Raw genomic sequence first — 20334 nt, 5'->3', positions numbered from 1 at the left:
TTTATTAAGGCTCAATTTTACCATTTACACAAGTTTTCTATAGGCGGTAGGGCCTTTTAATTCTGTTTTTAAAAAGCAAAATGGACATGCTGGAGTCAAAAGACATGATTTTTTTTTTCCCCATTAGAATTTTACAGACATTTTTTGGGTATAATTATAAGTACGTAGTCATAGAAATATTAACTGAAGGTCAAGATCAGCGTGTTTTTTATTAATTAATTTATTTAGCCTGTTAGGGTATTTCCATTTAGCGGTTAATGGTGTTAAAATATGATATTTGCATTAAATGAAGCGGCGGGTCTGACCAAGGGAGAGATAATTAACGGACTTATATCACAAATATATAACGAACAAAAAGGGACAGAAGCAATAATAATAATAATAATAATGATAATAATAATAATAATAGGGCAGGTGTTTTTATTTTTTTTTATTTTTATTTTTTAAATCGGGCTGTTTAATTGGAAAGGTGTCCGTGTCGAATTATTGTTGCTTTTATTTTATTGTATTTTTCAGGCCATAACTCTTTTTTGAGGCAATTTTATAATCAACTACATTTTATTTAATAGGATAAGAACATGTCTAATATTAAAAAATATGTATAAAAATAAATAAAAGAAGAAAGAAAAAGCGATAGGCCTTGAAGCCTGATGATTTATGATCAGGCGGGGTCCTTTCACCCGTAACTGACACTTCATTTACTAATAAGTTAAATTAGCTTAACTGCTATATTTTTTCAATGATAAAAACGGATGACTTTTTTTCGACGGTAAAATAATTACATGAAATAATTCTGAGGAAAATGTCTCAGAAACCTTTTAAAAAACTTTAATACAAGAGGAGCCGCGAGTTATTTCAGTTTATTTAAGTGGGATTCATGGGTGAGGCCGGGACTCATTTCTCATCTTAAAAGTAGGATTTACATGCACTTTATTTTTTTGACACATCTATGTTTTAATTATAAAAAAAAAGAGAGGTCACTTCTTAGAAATGATACACATTTTTTGCATTACCTGCACTATCAAAATCTACAAAATATCATCAATATCAGTTTTTAATGTATAAAGATCCATTTATCTAACCTCATAAAATCGTATCTATTCATTGAATAACATGAATAATTTTTTTTCATTGTGTTGTTATTTTGTTAATTGAGAGGGGGTTTGCTGTGTGTGTTGTGTAGCCTGTGTGTGTACTATGGAGTGTACAGTAAATGAATGGAGTCAGAGGGCTCCTGTCCCTCATCACCTCCTGACTCCACCCCTTATCCCCCTCAGACCCTCACACATACACACAAACGCATGCACACAGACACACACATGTGGGTTGGGAGTATGGAGGGAAAAGAGGGCTACTCCTCCTCACTCCTCCACTCCTCTTTCTCCATTCACAGTGAAAGCTCTGAGCAGAAGCCCTCTCTCCTCCTTCAATGGACTCCATCTCTTTCACAGCCGTGGAGTGGAAACGGTGAAGGATCGCAGCTCATCATTTCTGCACTTCTTCTTCTTCTTGTGTGGTTGTGAAAAGTTGGCTGGTGTGGCTTCATTCAGACTTCAGGAGCTTCCAGAGTAGCTGTGTGGAGTTGTCGTAAACAACCGCATCTGAGGAGACTTGTGGAAGAGAAGAACCAGACTCTGGGCTGTTGAGGATTTGGTGGGTGTCGCTGTTCTGAGTGAGGGTCCTGGAGCCGAACAGGTAAATTGAAGGAGACGTCAGATTTTACAATAGCTTTACTTCCTTCTGAGTGTCACTCCTGGACCATCATGGGTTCAGATGTCCGTGACCTGAACTCCCTGCTGACCCCGGTTCCAGCGGGCCCCAGCCCGAGCTGCCCCAGTCTGCCCGTTAGCACGGCCCCCCAGTGGGCTCCTGTCCTGGACTTCCACACGGCCGCTTCACCTTACTCTTCCTTGGGCGGCCCCCACACCTCCCTGGGGCCGCACTCCTTCATCAAGCAGGAGCCAAGCTGGGGGGCCACCACTGACCCCCATCACCATGAAACAGACCCTCACTGCGGCCTCAGCGCCTTCACCGTCCACTTCTCAGGACAGTTTACAGGGACAGGGGCGACATTCGGGGCCCCCCCACCCCCGGCCCCGAGTCAGCCACCATCTGTAGCAGCTCTGCACCACCACCAGCCCCCCAGCAGGATGTTCAGCAACCCGACGTACCTGACCAACTGCATGGACACGCAGCCAACAACCCGCAACCAGACAGGTACGACTGGAGGAGCATGATGTGTGTGTTTGAGTTTAAGAGTTTATAGCAAAATTCACTGTTTTCTAAAACAAGACAAATACATTAAATGAAATCAGGAAATCCGAACGTATCTACATGTACATTCAGTTCTACACCTTTGAATTTGGAGGAGTTTTCCTACTTTTATACAAATTGTCATTGTAAACACATTAACTCATCATAAAATATAACTTGCATTTTTGTTAACACTGCAGTTCTTCTGTGTTTTACAGAAAAAATACTGTAAACCTTTTCTGAAAAAAACCTATTTAAACTGCCCAGTAATGGAAGAAGACCCTTTACTTAAGTGACAGTTTTCTGAAAATACTACTTCAAACACATAAGTAAAAGTGTTAGTATTAGTATTATCAACAAATTGTAATTAATCTGTCAAAAGTGTGCTCAAGGTTGAGCTCATTTTATGCTACTGTTGTTGGTTTAATCTACAACAATGCATCATATTCTATCTTCATATATTTTTAGTGTCACTGTCCTGTGAGAACCAAGCATTTTCAAATTACCTCCAAAAATACACACCTGTGCAGAAGTTTATTAGTTCAGTTTATTTGTGTTGGGAAGGAAGATCATTTTAAAGCCTGTAAAAAAAACACAAAACACCTCATTCTTAATTTATCGCTAACAATCAATTCAGTATCAACACATTTGGAAATATAAGTACTCCAAGATCTCAGTGAAATGTAGTCAATAAAAAAAGTGTAAATATATGACAGTAAATACAAATTAGGAAATACTAAAAGTTTAAAATCACACAACGATCCAACTCGTGTGCACAGAAATCTGCACATATTCTTTATTAATTTTTTAAAGGAGTTGGGTAAATCCCAGGAACCATCATTACAGAGTAATTTAATGGCATCAATTCTTACCGAACTTGATATGTGATAATCGGCTGGTGGCTGGTCATTCATCGGAACTGTTTCAGTAGTAATAAGTTAACAGTTTACCAAGTTAGCAGGTCCTCCTAGTATAAACATTTACAAGACAGGTGTAAAGCTCTGTCTGACTGAAGATTAACAGCTACGATTGTTGTGGTCAGTGTGTAATATTTGGGGTAATGACAGTGATCTATTAAAGAGCACATTGCACTTGGTGAGAAAAATAATTATTTGAGATAATTTTCAAGTGTTCATCTGTTTTAAGCCTTTTTGTAAATTATTATTTAGATAAAGTTGATGTCATGATCTTTCGCTTATATATTTATATATTCATTATTACTATTTTGATCCTTCCATCTAACATCTCTATGAGGACATTATACAGCATAATACATACTCGACACACACTCTTTTTAATACAGAGGCTTAACAACAAAATGTCTAATATATCTTTTTTTCTATGAATTAGTTCATGCGTTAAATTTACAGAACAAAGACTGTTCCGGCTGATCAAAAAGACTGCTAAATTTCCACAAAAAACAAATCTAATCACTAAACCAAATCTAACCTCAGCTAATATTTCTTTGCTTGTGGAATTATTCAGCTCAGTAATAAGTGAATATAATAACGAATGAGTAGGGAGGATGTACGGCGCGAGAGGCAATGCGTCAGCTCGATCAGACGTTTTTCTTTGCAAATGTAATTAAAAGAAGAAAGTTAAGGATGGTGAGGTGACACTTCTGACCTTTTCAGTTTGATTTTTTTGTTTTCCCAGACCCTTAAGTTTATTTAATCATCGTTGATCGTATTTTTACTGCTTCAATAATACAGTCACAGAAAAAATTATTAGACCGTCAAAAGTCATCAGAAACAATGGTTATGCAATCAAGTACTAACTCCTGTGTGTATCATGTGACTAAAAGACAGAAAAGAAAACATGGAATGCCTAAAAGCACTGTTTTTGTCAGTACAATGCCATAGATATTGATGGAAGAACTGAGGTGATTTTGGTTATTATCAAGAAAACATGGAAAATGGATAGATATCAGCTCTGAAATTGAACTACTATGAGCTAATTTTGTTGTTATCATTATATTTGTCCAAACAAATGTACCTTTAGTTGTACCAGGCATTAAAATGAACAAGAAATTGAAGAAAACAAGGGTGGTCTAATAATTTTTTCTGCGACGGTAGTTTAAAGCCATTTTTTAAATAATTGTAATCAAACCGGTATGGTGGTTAGTTAGTTTTTCAGGACGGATGATTTCATGAATTTCTGCTCTTTTCTAACTTGATTCAGAAGGTAATATAACAGATTTCATATTCTCTAAATTATTTTTAACCGCAAGACACAGTATAAAGTCACTGGCTTTATTTTGTAGTTGTGTGTCTGAGTTATTAGTTACCTCTAAAAAGTTACCTCTAAATTACCTCTTTTTTTCTGTTCTCACCTAATCCCTAATCTTCTCAAAGTAGAAACATCAATCTGTTAGTGCCCGCCCAGCAGATTAATTAGTAATAACATGCTTATCAAGCAGATAATTTAGGAATAACATTACAGTCAAAGAGCTGAGTCGACCCCTAACCTGGATTATCTGCTCCCTGCTGAGGCTGGACGAGCACACACAAACAAACTAACAGCAGGACTCAGGTCACACAGTAGAGCTGATAGTGGGGCAGGGTCACCCAGAGACCAGCCCGTACATCTATTCCACTCAATGAAAAAAGGTTTACATTTTAATCAGTACAGTTTGGCCATTTGTGGAAGCAGATGAGACCCGGAATTCCAGGGTATTTCCCAGATACTTAAGGTTTTCTGGTTCGATACAACTCGACCTCATCGTTTGACACCTCAGTGCTGGACTTCAAGGCAACAAACGTATCAGTCTACACACTCAGAGTCAGACGGGGTGAGCGGAAGATAAATGGAGATGTTTAATGAGTTTTTTTCTCCTGTCCCTCCCCACTGATTCACAGAGGAAAGTCAGTGAAAGTGCTGCGTTTTAATTAATGGAGCATGTATGTGAGAGTTTGTGTGTGTGCCCGTGCGTGAGCGTGATTTATGGGAGTGTGTTGATGACCTGTAGGTCAGTCCGAGTCATGAGTCAGGTCTGGTCTGAATTGTCAGCCCCAGATCTAGACTCCTCTAATAACAGGCTTAAAAGTAAAATAAAGAAATCAGCATCTCACCTGATTAGTTTCAATCCCTAGCGCGTCATCTGTTGTAGCTTTCCTGACGTTCATTCTGAAATATGACAATATAAATGTGCGCACGATAAGGTTAAGATCAGAAATTCAAATGACAAAAAAAATTATAGCTAGATAGATAGATATGTGTCATTTAAAGTAGCCAGCGTGAAAAATATGACTTACATTTTTAAGGTTGTTGGATAAGTTAAGTGGAATTTGTGGGATAAGATAAATAATAGCTAAATAAGATAAAAAGAATAGATAATGTAACTAACTCTGTACCTTTTGAAAACCACAAAACGTTGGCATGACTAATCATTATTTATGGCGTATTGATTTCACTGCAGAACATATTTTAATCCATAAAGACCCAAATATTCATCGGTGCCTAAAATCATTCACTAATATAAAATGTTTAATAACTGTTGATCCACTAATCCTATCAATACATGTCAATAATTGGTGTAAAATGCAGTTTGTCATCTTTACATGGTCATCAGATATGACCCATTTAGATGTTCAGAGGCTCTGTAGTTACCGTGGAAACACCATCATCTTCTACAACATTGATTCACCAGTAAAACCCATGGAGTTGGATCAATGACAGTGGATGGAGACACAGTTAATGATATATTTTGCCATAAAAGTGTATATTTTTCTTCAATTGTCTCTGTTTTGGATATAATATCCCTTAACTGTAATCTGAGGTTTAATGAACATCTACATAATCAGTGAATTAGATATAGGAAATACCGGATTTTCACTGAAAAATGCAAAATACAGAATGTAGAGTAAATGGTGATAAATCATTTAGGAAAGGGTAAAAATAGAGAAAAAAAATCATTTGGGAACTGCTACATAAGCAGCACTGGGTCTTTATGGGTTAATGGCATTGTCAGTTAGTTTTGGCTTAAATTAACTACTCAGTTTTTGATCTTAATAAGCAGAAACCACAGATTAAAGGTTATTGCGGTAATCCTAGAAATACAGATGATGCACTGCTCACAAGTAGAGCTGTGTTATGGCATAATGTAAATGAAAGTTACGATTTAAAATTCTTATTTAGTTGCAGTTGCAAAACAGCTCTGAACATAAAGGTTACATGTAGAGAAACTGCTGATTATTCCCTGGCAAATTACCACGTCCTCAGACAAGAACACCTTTGAGTGCTGAAAACTGAACAGTTATTTTCCTTCTGATATTGGAAAATGGCTTATATGTAAACGTAATGTGTTTGATTAAATTTATCTTTTAAGACTCACCATCATTTTTCCAATGACGTCAAAGTTCCAATATTTCAGCAGCATATCTATTATTCCTATTACATTAAAAAAAAAAAAAAAAACATCTCAACACTGTATTGACAAGATTTTCAAAACCAATGCCATTTTTATCTATCATTAGCCATGAGACCTAATTGAAATATTCTGCTAAAAGTAAACATTTAGGATCAATCTCTTTATTATACGCGGTGTTACAATTTGCGCAATTACGATTGTGTGTCATTTCTGACATTTATCTGTCAGACATAAGATGTTTCTCAATCATTCATTAAAACTTTAAGTTTAGTGTGTCCACATCACACTAGAAAATGTGGCGTACTAGATGATGATTGGCTGCAAGATCATAGATTCTGCACAAAGGTGAAAGTCTTAAAGATTTTCATTCATTTTCATAACACCACAGCACAGAAAATCAATTATGAACACATTAACAAGTACTCTATGTTTTGTTTTAAATGCAGTACCAGCCACATGACTAAATAATTAAATTCTCATTAGTATAATTTTGAAGAGAAAAAAATATTGATCCTGAACACAATACAGACATTTTTTTCTGTGTAAAGATACCAAAATGATGTACAATCAATGATTTTGGCAGTTTTTACTCTTGAAATAATACAGTTTTCTGTTTATTAAAATGACAGCACTTGGTTAGAGGTAGAGATAAAGCTGCTAGGGCTTGGTTTAATACAGAAAAAAGACAGTGATGATGTGATAAATATGTCTTAGGATGTACTTAAGCTTCTCTGTGTTGGAATGAGTACAGCACTAACTGGTGCAGAGCCCTGAACTTTCTACCCCAAACACCTCTGATCTACCTCACTACAAAATGACACTGCAAATTATTTGGTTCTCATCAAGTGTATTTCTCATTTCTAGTCAAAATATCTCATCACACTTAAAAAAACAAAAACTTAGATTTAGAAGTGTTTGATAATTGATATTGTTTTAAGAACTAATTTCTTATTTTAAGTGTTCATACATCTGTAGACATGCTTATTTCTAGATTTAACAAACTGAATTCAAGAATCTTGTCAGGTGAAATTATCTTGCTACATGGACAGATATTTCACTTGTTTTGAGTACCTTTTTTTGAGTACCTTTTTCCTCAGATTTTGTGTTTTTTTGTAGTGTAAGACATGGAATACACTAAAAGCAAACATCAGTGACCAAAACACTTGCATTTGAGCACACACTGGAAAAAATCAAAATCTTACCAAGTGTATTTTTCTCACTTCTAGTCCAAATATCTAATCAGACTTAAAATAAGACATAATCACCTAAAGAGGAAGTTTTCAGTGAGATCTAAGAACTTATTTTTAGACAATAGATCTTGAAAATCTTATTTCAAGAAATCTTACCAAGATAATTTTCACTTGTTCCATTGGCAGATTTTTTTTGCTTGAATTAAGAAAAAAAAAATCTTGAATTAAGCTAAAAATCTGCCAGTGGAGCAAGTGAAAATTATCTTGGTAAGATTTCTTGAAATAAGATTTTTGAGATCTAATGTCTAAAAATAAGCTCTTATATCTCACTGAAATGTTACTCTTTAGGTGATTATGTCTTATTTTAAGTGTGATGAGATATTATGTTTAGAAATGAGATTAAGATTTAGATTGGTAAGATTTAGATTTTTGCAGTGCAGTTTGACTTTGAGGTTGTTTCAGCGATAACACCAGATTAAATAAAATATCTGTAAAACATGACGACGAGTTAAAAATGTCCCTGACAGACTGTGATGTGCTCTTATTGTGTGTTGAAAGCCGTTGTTTCTATGTTGCAGGTTACAGCACGGTTGCCTTTGATGGAGCCGGCAATTACAGTCACACTCCTACGCACCACAGCTCGCAGTTCTCCAACCATTCCTTCAAACACGAAGACGCTTTAACCCAGCAGAACACGATGAGTGAGTTTTCAGTGTGTCGAAAAATGTGCCATATCATACAGATATACTGTATATTTGTGCTGCCAAAGAACCGTGACTTGTTACTTTGTTTCGCTCGTGACAGTGTGTATTCTACCGGTGCTTTCTCTCCGTCTCGGCGCTTGTTCGTCTCTTTCCAAATTCTCTAAAATAAGCAGAAGTTTGTGTGTATTTAAAGAAATATGAATGCACAGCTGCGTCTGTATGGCAGCTCCATGACCCTCACCTAGGGAGTGTCTTGTCCCTTATTCTGAAGTCTCCACTGTGACCTCGCCTGTCGGAGGCATAAATCAGCCACATCCTGACTCACAAACCCCCTCGACTCCTCCTCTCATCCCCTCTTTCATCCGCCCACCTACCCCTTTAATCCCTCCTCTGCTCATGTTATTGGTAAATATTGAAATACGTGGGTTTTGTCAGAATGAAGTTATCTGCCATGTTTTTTTTTGTGTGTTTTTTTTTTTTGTCTCTCTCTCTGGTAAGCATAACTGAGAGTGGAAACGGAATGGGATACATGTAGGAATGTAAGGAAAGGTAGGGAAATGTCAAGGGAGCCATTCTCTAATCCACACTGCGAGGGAAGCAAAGACTCTTTATTAGTGCAAAAGAATCTAGGAAAATAGCGTTCAGAAGGAGATGAGATATGGTGGAAGCTTAAAAAAACACATCTCTGAGGGATTCGTGGATGGTTTTTGCCTTCATAAATAGACTTCAGACAAAGGGACGTAATGATAATGGTAATGCTAAACTTTAATTCGAACGAAAGGAAAAGAGAAATTACAAATTCAAACAACATTCCAGAATATTGAAGGCAATAACTTGACCATAAAAAAAAGTCACATAATGTATAACCATTTCAGTGTGTCTTTTTAACAACACTTTTTGTCTAAAATAGGGTAGGAAGAAGCCAAGTTTATATTTTCCTATCCCAATTTTATATGACTAATGTATACAGTCCATAAAAAAAGAACACTGAAAAGGAGAACAAGTTATAACATACCATAAAGGACAGAACAGCACAAAGCAATAACACTGACATTACCATCCTGGATTAAAACGCTTTTTTCTCATCCTACATTTATTTAAAAATTGTATTTTACATATTCCTTTAAACTGATTTATAGTTTTACTTTGCTTTGATTTATCTCTTCCATAATTTAACCCCTGTGATTGAAACTCACATCCTTTTACAGTTGTTCTGACACAGTGGTTTTCTAAATTCAGTTTCCCTCTTATTTTTCTCTTTATATTTCATTTTTCACTCGCTTGTGGTTTTGTTTATCTGTCTTTTTCTCTGCAGTTGCTTGCATGTTGCTGCTGTTAACAGTGAAAGTTCCCCACGGTGGGATAAATAAAGTGTTACCTTATCTTATCTTATCTGTTCTAATCTTATTTTATCTTATCTTAGATTAGATCCCCCCTCTCTCACTGCACAGTTTCTGTATTTTATTAAGATTCAAGAATGTTTATTATCATTATGTGCGCATAATGAAATTTGGCTTTCAGGTAGTTCTCGGCTAGCAGAGTACGTACAGTACAGTACAGTTAAACAGTATGCAGTTTCAATGCAGTTTGTGTTCAATGTTATGTGCAAGTGAATAGCAGCCAGTATTAGGAAGTAATGTATGTCTTTCTTTAAATATTAGTTGTGCTGTTTTAAATTGAATCAATTCTGGAATTTTAGAGTTTGTAATCTTTTAAAAAAGTCATTTACATATCCATATCCATACAAGTATTTATAGTGTTCTTGTGTGTGTTGGTGAATTGTAGGTGAGCAGCAGTATCCTGTCCCTCCTCCTGTTTATGGATGCCACACACCTTCAGACAGCTGTACAGGGAGTCAGGCTCTGCTGCTGAGGAACCCTTACAACAGGTAACACACACACACACAAACACACACCTCCTAAAGCTATTTTTATAAACTATTAAACCTGGAAGTGTTTCAGAAGCTATTGTCGATTGTTTGGAGTCAGACGGCTGTAATTCAGTGAAAAGGTCTCAGGATGCAGTTCTGAACAGGATGTTCACCTTCAGGACAGGTCTGTCTGCCACCGCTTCCTTTCTGCTTTTTTGTTGTTCTTCCTCTGGGCACGTTTTGGCTGTTGAAGTGGTTTCTTTACTAACTGAACCATGAGACAAAATGTGATTTGAAAATGTTGTGTTGATCCAGGTTAGTGACCATCCAAAGTCATGGTGACATTAAAACGCTGGGAAATCACCCAACAGTGGCAGGAAGTTGTCTTGAAGGGACATGGGGTGATTTACTGATGTAGTGGAATGCTGAAATATTATTTTAGATCAAGTTTTACAGCTCAGCATTGATGATTGAATTATTTTACTCGTCATAAGCACTGACTCTTCATCGGCACGAAATGTACTAATAAAAGTCAGAACAATAGATTTATTTCACAATTTAGAAGCTTGTGAGTTATATTTATACAGTAGGACAGGGCTATCAAACTCATTTTAGTTCAGGGGCCACATTCAGCCCAACATGATCTGAAGTGGGCCGGAGCAGTAAAATAATACAGAGTAGCTATTACCACAGTACTGTGGGACAAATTTTCTCATTTGTCCATTAACCACAGAGCCAATCAGCGCCCTCGATGTATCATGTGTGGACTGGTAACCTGTCACCCTGCTGCCACAGTTCTGTGGCAATAAGCACATGCCATGTGCCTATTCGGTTACAAGAAAAGGATAGGGTACCAGTTAGCTGGCTACAACAACGCTCGTGGTATTTTTCTTTTTTTTAGATTCTAAAAGTTTTACGTCCATACACGAAGTATCTGCTTCCAGGTGGAAACAGGAAAACTGGGTTAAAACGGTGTAATATGTATGCCACACCTGTATGTGGCGCTGTGCAGAAACACAGACAGAGCCACTGGATACACTCAAATCACAGAAGAATGCAGTGAGCATGTGCATGAGGTTACATCCAGGGTTTTCTTCTTCTGGTCACGTGGTACTATGGCCTAATCGTTTCCAAAAAGTAGTGTTTAGCCTGTACATACGACAACACCAGGGCAGCATTGTGAGATTTTTCTGCTCTGGGACTTGTTCAGAAATACCATTTCAGGGCACCGACAACGCCAGTGTCATGTGGACGGAAGGCTGAAATTATATTAAACTTTTGTGCATTGACATAATTTCATTGTGGTGTGTACAAGGCCTATACACCATATATCACCACAGTACTGTGGCAATAAGAGGCTAATGAGGTCATAGAACAGTGACCATGACAGGGTCTGTGGCAACAAAATGTCATTACTGCTTATTGTCACAGTACAAATGCTAACATTTGATTGGCTCTGTAGCAATAGACAAACCCATATTTCATGCCACAGTACTGTGGCAGTAGCCACTGCCAAAGTAATAACATAATAATATAATTTTAAGCTCCTGACTTTTCTCTATTTTTACAGTGAAAAAAATTAAAATTACCTTATGAAAATGTTTACATCTACAACTTTAAAAAGTGTAAATAACATGAACAACCATGAAGAAACCGACATTTACCAAAAAAAAGGTAAGTGCAGTTTTAGCAATATTATCATTTCCACACGTGCATTACAACTTACAGATCACAGTGGATCTACAAACACAAAAAACAGTAATGGGCAGAGTAGTGTTAAAACTGCACTTCTCTTAAGACATTTCAGGTTGTTTGTGTTTGTTGTTAAAGGATGTTTGTAAATGTAAACATTTTCATGTAATTGTACTTTTTTACACTAAAACAAAGAGAACAATTTGTAGTTGTCATTATTTATAGGTTATTATAATAGTATTTTACTGATCTTAATATCTTCAGTGTAATTTTTGCATTTTGCAAATTCATCTTACGGGTTGGATTGGACCCTTTGGCGGGCTGGTTTTGGCCCACGCATGTTTGACACCCCTGTAGTAGGACCCAAGCATTAGTCTGTAATTGTTTAAGCTCACATCTCAGGAACGTTGCGCTAACATTGTAGAAGTGTTAGATCTGTGAGTTGGTGGAAGAAAATGCTTTTTTTTTTTTTTTTTGCAATGCAGTGATATTTATCCCAATATAAAATTATATAATGACATTAGTCATTATTGTTCTGTTTCCCAGACCCCTGTTAGAAAAGTAACATCTGAATTCAACCTGTCCCAATACGTTTGTCTATATAGTGTATGTGTCATTGTGCAGGTTTATCATACACGTACTATAAGGAGTGAGTGAGCGGTGAGGGCGTGGCCACACCCTGTATGCTTGCGATGTGTGTATGATAAGCTGACACAATAACATATTCTGAAAATGCCATGAAACTGATGTCTCAGTATTGTTTTTCACAATCACCCACCCCACATTATAAGATGACAGTTGACTTACAGTGATTCCTTCCATTTTTTCTGACCCGATAGCGGTCATGGTTTCATTGCTTCTTGCCTCTATGTTTGTTGCTGTTGCGGCTGAATGGAATTCCCATTCCCACAGTGTACTTCGTGACAAGATTTCCAAAAAGGCCCAAGAGTCGTATTGGTTTGGTATGAGTAATCTTCGAAGTTCTTCACCATGAGGGAAGTGATTTAGGAGCGTAAACACGGAAAGACTAATGGATTAGTAATAATTAGGCTATCACTGGGTTTTTACAAATTTGAAGAAAAAATTGTGGTGAAAGTCATGCGCTGCTTTAATAAACATCTACATGAACTGTAAATTAAATATAGAAAAACACAGGATTTACACTGAAAGATGTAAAAATACTGATGATAATGTTATAATAAACGGTGACACTTGATAATGGTTAAATGTCGAGGCTTGTGGGTCTTTATGGGTCAACAGCAAAATATGTAAATGTGACCGTAGTGACCATAGTCCAAACCGTTCTCTTTAAACCCAACATGGAGGACTTCCCACAGTGATCATGTGCAGTTAGTGCTTAATAAGTGTCTTTTAGATTAAAACCCATTTGGAGCAGGTACATCTCCTCTGTACTGTCTCCTAGCTGTTTGTTGTTATGATTGTATGTAATGAAACATTCTTCACATGCCAGTGACACGCTGAGGAACAGAAGGAATCCGCTGTATAAATTCCACAGCAGGGCTTCATACTAAAGATGGTCTGTGTGTGTATGAGTGGAACAGACAGACTTTGGGGGGTAGATGAAGACTATCCTGGACATCTCAGTCTAAAGATGTTCTTTGTCATAAACATAACTGATATCTACTCGGTGGACATGCACACACCCGGCTGGAAAGCCTCATGTGAGTCAAGTCAGTTGTCTAATCTTGCAGCCTGGTACCAACAGGACTGTATTTACTCTGCTGGCAGTCAGCTTGGCCTGCAGGAACAACATGTAATGAAAACACACTGAGGTCTTTTCTGTGAATCCACACACTCAAGTCTTAACGGCTGCGGCGGTGACATAAAGTCAGTATCATTTACATCTCTGACAGATCATTAGCCTCATAGCATAACTGTCTAAATCTTTTTTTTTTTTTTTCTTTTTGGCCAAATTGTGATATCTGTGTTGCTTTAATCTGCTAACACTACTGCATTATTGACTATGTCCTGAAAAAACAGGACTTAGGCAGTTATGCTATGAGGCTAATGAAATGTACTTTTTATCCTGCAGTGGTGTAATTGTAATAGTCTGTTACAATTGAAAAAAAAAAGGGTTGAAAAATGTAGGTATTCTGTTATTTAAGGGTGGCTGGAAGTTCTGTAACGTCATGAGGGTTAGTAGCTTTTTTTCTCCACAATATTTTCATTGGGATATAACAGTCAGACACACAAAAAGAATCATAAGAACCACAAACAGCCAAACAAGTATCACTGGACCTTATGAAAATGTTTACATCTACAAACTATCCTTTAAAAAGTGTGAAGAACATGAACAACCATGAAAAAATGAAATTTATTCAGGAAAATAAGTCCAATTTTAACTATTGTGACTCAGTTTATCATTTACACATGTATATTGTAGCTTACAGATGACAGTGGATCTGCAAATACACAAAACATTTAGTAACAGGCAGAATATTGTTAGAATTGCACTTATTTGTCTTAAGACATTTCAGGTTGTTCATATTTGTTCATGTTATTCCCATTTTTGATGAAAGAGTTTGTAAATGCAAATGTCTACAAACTCCAGGTTTCATACGAACTGGAAGATTTTTTTTTTTTTTTTAAATTTGGTTTATCTATTTTGACACTGAAAAAGAAAAATGCCTTGACATTCAATTTTAATTCTTCTATTTTAAAACAAAAATCAATTAACCACTAGTTTTATCTAGTTTCTGAAAAGAAAATCCAATTTCCAAAAGATACACTGACCTTGTTAATATCTTCAGTGAAATTTTCACATTTCATAAATTGAAACCATAGCCCGGATCAGACCCTCTGGCGGACTGGTTTTGGTCCACGGGCCGCATGTTTTCACCTGTACTTTAGATGAACTGCTCTTTTCAACATGTTTTTTTAACCACACAAACTGTATTTGTGACGTTACTGTACATGTACGATAATCACTGTCTGCTCATCCATCGCACTTATGACTCTTCATGCTAAATGACGGTATTTGCTGCTGCGCATTTCCTGTGAACCAGAGCATTTTTCCCAGGAGAGATGTACTGTACCAGACACTGAATGTCATGGACAGAGTGCGTTTATTAAATGGAAGTAGGCTGAATCAGCGATGGGTTCCATCAGTCAGCAACAGAGAAGGCAAATAGACACTTATTTATTTGAAAACGTCATGAATCATTACTTTAAATCTTATGCTTAGCCTCTTTCCCAACCTTTTTTTTTTCTGCAGAAATACCATTTGTGCTGTGCTGGCTTTGTGCCCCTGCTGTACTGTAAAATAATAGCTGTGTAATGAGCAGGGTACCAGGCACCACATCTACCCCGGCAGACCGCTGTGAGCCTGCAGGTGGTGTGATAGAGGGGCTGAGGGGATGAGAGCTATAAATCCACTGTGTGTATGTATAGATACGTGTGTGTGTGTGTGTGTGTGTGTGTGTGTGTGTGTGTGAGTGCACAAATTTGTGTGTATTTACATGGCAGCTGTGAGTAATGATTGTGGTGTCTGCTGTGTTTAATCAAAGAATTTCTGGTGTCTGCGTGAGGTGCATTCTTTGACCTCAGCTCCATCAGACAGTGTGTGTGTTTGTGTGTGTGTGTGTTGTTTGCGGCTTTATTTGCTTCATCTGTTTTTATATTCTTACTGCTAATAACTACTCCTTTAAAAAGTATATCACTGTAAATACTGTAAACAATACTCTCTTTTAGTTCTATTATTTCTTGTTGTGTGACTTAGTATTTTGTTTTGTTTTGTTTTTACTGTTTTATCTGCTTGATATGCTGCGTCTTGGTCAGGTTATCAAACTGGTTCTCAATTGACCTATCTGGTAAAAGAAAGGTTAAATAAATAGAAATTAAATAATAATCAAAACAGATTCACACTCAGAACCTGAGTCACAAGAAAAATGGCCATTTCTGCAATCCACACATACATATAATCTCAACATTTATGGACAAAAAATACTGTCACTGCACTTTTCAACTGTGTCTCTCAGAAATAATCATGTTTAACTATTTTGCAGGTTTTATGGGTATGTTTAAGCACTGACAGCACTTCGTATGGATGGAGGTGGAAGGTTTAGGCTGTACATTTGTTAAACATCTTTTGTTTTATCTTTGCTCTCTTTTTATGTTTACGCAGTACAAGTGCTTTGTTTTGGGCGATGAAACAGTTAAGATTTGGTTTAAAGGTTCACACATTCTCAGATCTGTCAAATAAGACTCCAACACTGTTTCTAAGCTAAAGATTCAGTGGACTACATTCATGATAACAAGCTGTATACTCTTTTCTACATAGAAGACAAAGGTTTTTGGGGAAAATCTTTATAGTTACTCTTTAGTTTTTCAGTTTCACTCTTCTGCTCCTCTACAATAACTAAAATTAGCTTATAAATGTAGTCAGATCAACCAACAACCAGTTCCCTGTTCAACAGACTCAAGCACAAATGCATTGTACACTCTGAACCTTTAAACCAAACCCAAATCGTTTCCTAACCCTAACCAGAGCTTTTTTTTTTTTTTGCCTGAACCTAAAACCATGCAGGTTCAATAAAGAAAAGGTTACCAAAAGTGCCTCCTGCTCATTGAGGAAAGGCAATGAAGTAGCAGATCCTTCAAAAGCTGACAAATTACTTTGAGATTAGACATATCTGTGGTTTACAGGGACACTCCCTGGCAAAAAACTTTTTTTTGCAACCCTAGTAAATGACAGTCCACTGAGCTCATGAGCTTTTCCTCTACGTTTTGTCTTTCGTTCACAGCGGAGAAAATTTATATCAAATGACCTCTCAGTTGGAGTGTGTGGCATGGAACCCTGTCAATACACTGGCATCCAGCATAAAGAGGTAGGCACTCACCCATTGCTCTCTTTAAAGAGCGGCAGTGCAAATGAACATATTTAACATTCAGCCTCAAGAGCTTTAGTAAAGTTGGTAAATTGATTTTGGTTTAAAATAACACAGAGTGGGCTGTAAAGCTGGTATAAGTATTTTGTTGCCATTATGGACAGAGCCAGATGAGCTGCTTTAGGTGTTTGCTGTCTCTTTGTCAAACATTTATTACGTTTATTTATTATGTTTATCCAAAGTGTAGTTCATAAAATGATGCCCTCTGGTGGTCCAGCGAGTACTGCAATTTGGCACAGAGGTCATTTAGATTACATTACATTACATTACATTAGATTGATCCTACCACGGGAAAATTCAATGGCCAAGGCAGCAACAGAATAAAGTGCATGCATAAAGATAGTGCAAACAAAAACAAGACAAGCAATATAAATATAGTACTAATAATAGTAATAAACTCTAATGACTATGTACATATTTACAACAGAGGAGAATTGAAATTGCAGATGAGCTGCTTGAGGTGTTTTCTGTCTTTTTGTCAAACATGGATGTCTTAACTAGTTCACAATGTGCTGCCCTCTGGTGGACCTGCAAGTACTGCAAGTGGGTTCAGAGGTCATTTAGATTAGATTAGATTAGATTAGATTAGATTAGATTAGATTAGATTAGATTAGATTAGATTTTATTGATCCCACAACAGGGAAATTCCAAGGTCAAGGCAGCAACAGAATAAAGTGCAGGAAAAAAAATGTGCATGCATAAAGATAGTGCAAAAGACAAACACTATAAAAAAAATAGTAGTAATAAACTCTAATGATTATATACATATTCACAATAGAGTAGAATTGCACTATGTCAGACAGAACAGATGAGACACACAGGACAGGGTTACACTGTTGTGTATATACAGTCTGACAGCGGTGAGGATGAAAAACATGCATTTACAATTATGTTTTAAATTTTCAGTTTTACTATTAACTTGAAATTACTATGAAACACTTCTGATTGAATATTTCTATTACAATATTTCTGTTTAATCAGTATTTTCACAATTATTCTTCATTTATCTACCTACTGTTGACCTGAAATGAGTTGAATGTAATTTTTTTTTTTTTTTTCGCCATTTGCACACAATTTCTACACTCAAATACAGTGGTTGAATGAAGTAAAAAAAAAAAAAAATCTATTGGTAGATCCTTAGTCGTAGTTTCATATGTTGATAGATATGTTTATAGGTTTGGGAGTACTGATTGGCTCCAGTGATATTAACTTACACATATGAGGAAGAAATTCATGTTCTTATTAAACTTGCAACAATAAAGTTTTTAATGGCATTCTACAATTTCAGTTTATTTTAAAGCTATTACTAAATGTACCCTGCCATAGATGCACAGGTTTTTTTGTGCATCTTATTTTTAGTAGAAGATATAAGTAATTTCCCTAAGCATTATTGCTTTATTAACCTGCTAACACCCACTGTCCACATTTGTGGACAAGAGTTTCACAACTTAAAAAAAAAAAACAGAAACAAAAGAAAACCGTCCACCACAAAGGACATTCCATAAAAATTTTAAAAACTGCATCTGAAAAAACTGTTGCATCATGATGTTTCCAATATAGGCACTTATTTAATAAAAATCAAAAAAGCTTGTACTTTGACATGTCGTAGGTCTTAGGAGGTTAAGCATAGACAGAAGAAGAAAGACTTTCCAACACATGCTAATGTTCCCATATAATGACTCTGTGAACTAACATGTGATGTGCCACTGCATTGGGGAAGACTAAACTAGTATGTATGAGGTCGCTGAATAATGAGAAGTCATTTCATTTCAATAATGAAATAAAGTTCAGTTTTATTGACATCTCTATTGTCAAATCAATGTCAAACTAGAAGCACTCGGAGAGCACAGACCTCCGCCAAGGCAGATCAGTGCCCCCCCCCCGTGTGTGTCTGTCTGTCTCTCTGTCTGTCTGTGTGCAAGATAACTCAAAAAGTTATGGACGGATTTGGATGAAAATTTCAGGAAATGTTGATACTGGTACAAGAAACAAATGATTAAATTTTGGTGGTGATTGGGGGGATGGGGGGGGCACTGATCTGCCTTGGCGGAGGTCTGTGCTCTCTTTTCTAGAAAAGCATTCATAGAGCGGGTTTTACTGCTGAATCAATGCTGTAGAAGATGACGGTGTTTCCATGGTAACTACGGAGCCTCTGAACATCCAAATGGCTCATATCTGATGACCATGAAAAGACGACAAACTGTATTTTATCTGAATTATTTCAAAGTATTGATAGGTTTAATGATTCAGGAGTTATTAAACATTGTAGATGCTTTTGGTTGCTAGTGGCGGTTTGGGTCTTGATGGTTTAAAGTGTTTAATGGTCTGAAATGTAAAAAGGATGGAAAAGGTTATGTAGTGTCTTAATTGTAGAATACTGACATGTTCCCTTTTTAACCCTCAAATAAACACACAATTTTAGAACCATTTAGAAACACTATGATTGTGAGACTATCCTGCATTAAGGCATTGTTGAAACCCAGAGCAGTGTGTACTGTGCTTTACTGTATGTCATCGTGACCTGCGTAGCCGTTCACTGATCAGCGTTTGTGTCGGCTCACAAATACCTTCCTGCTCCGAGCCAAAAGGCATTCATCATAGTTAATGGACGAATGTGTGTGTTTGTGTGTGTTCGATAGAGGCATACTGTATCATACTGGGCCAGTACAGACACAAGGAATGTCTTTGTTTTTTGGGGTTTTGCTGCTCAGTTGCATGTAGAGAATGAACATGGCCTCTTATCATGGGTGGGGGACACCAGGGGAAGGAAGGGGAGGTGTGATGGAGTAGTAAGGAGGAGGAGGAGGAGGAGGAGAGAAGTAAAGCAACAGCGGGGGTGTTTAGATGCAGGAGGGAGTCAGTGTAGAGATAAAGAGGAATGAGGATGAAGAGAGGAAGTGGAGGAGAGTTGAAAGACGATAGGTCTGGGTCAAGATTTCACAGTAAATATGAAAACAGAACTATGCATTACCTGTCTATGAACTATGATGAGCTCTGTGAAAAGGATTACCTGGAAAAGCAGTTTATTCAATTCAGTTATTCAATTCATTATCCATAAACGTATGACAATGAGGGCTGTTTGTTTATGGATAATGTTGTATAATGATAAATATGCTGTAATTATTGAAGAAAATTGTTGAACTGTTGATGTCTGTTTGTATGACTGCACTACTATGATCATTTTGTTGTGCATAATTCAGTTACTGCATTATGTGTTAGTTGTGGGTTGAATGCTAAAATTAGGAAAAATGTATTGTTTGATTCATGTATTCAGTTAGTGACAAAGGTGTAAAAGCAAAAGGTAGGATTAAATAAGTTTATACTTCCTCCTACTCATTTTCAACCGTGC

General features: G+C 36.7%; 1 protein-coding gene across 1 annotated transcript in view; it reads left to right on the top strand.

The window, feature by feature from the left end:
- The first annotated feature begins 1763 nt into the window (after positions 1 to 1763).
- The window catches only part of wt1a (WT1 transcription factor a), a 32310-nt gene continuing 13739 nt past the window's right edge, over positions 1764 to 20334 (top strand). Inside the window, exons 1-4 of the mRNA XM_030136803.1 lie at positions 1764 to 2217; positions 8391 to 8513; positions 10302 to 10404; positions 16842 to 16925. Of these exons, the coding sequence (XP_029992663.1) occupies positions 1764 to 2217; positions 8391 to 8513; positions 10302 to 10404; positions 16842 to 16925 (764 nt within the window). The remainder of the gene's footprint in view (positions 2218 to 8390; positions 8514 to 10301; positions 10405 to 16841; positions 16926 to 20334) is intronic.

Source organism: Sphaeramia orbicularis, chromosome 6 (assembly GCF_902148855.1).
Source record: "Sphaeramia orbicularis chromosome 6, fSphaOr1.1, whole genome shotgun sequence".
Lineage (NCBI taxonomy): Eukaryota > Metazoa > Chordata > Actinopteri > Kurtiformes > Apogonidae > Sphaeramia > Sphaeramia orbicularis.
The sequence above is the reverse complement of the archived record's forward strand: the minus strand, read 5'-3'. Positions and strand labels throughout refer to the sequence as shown.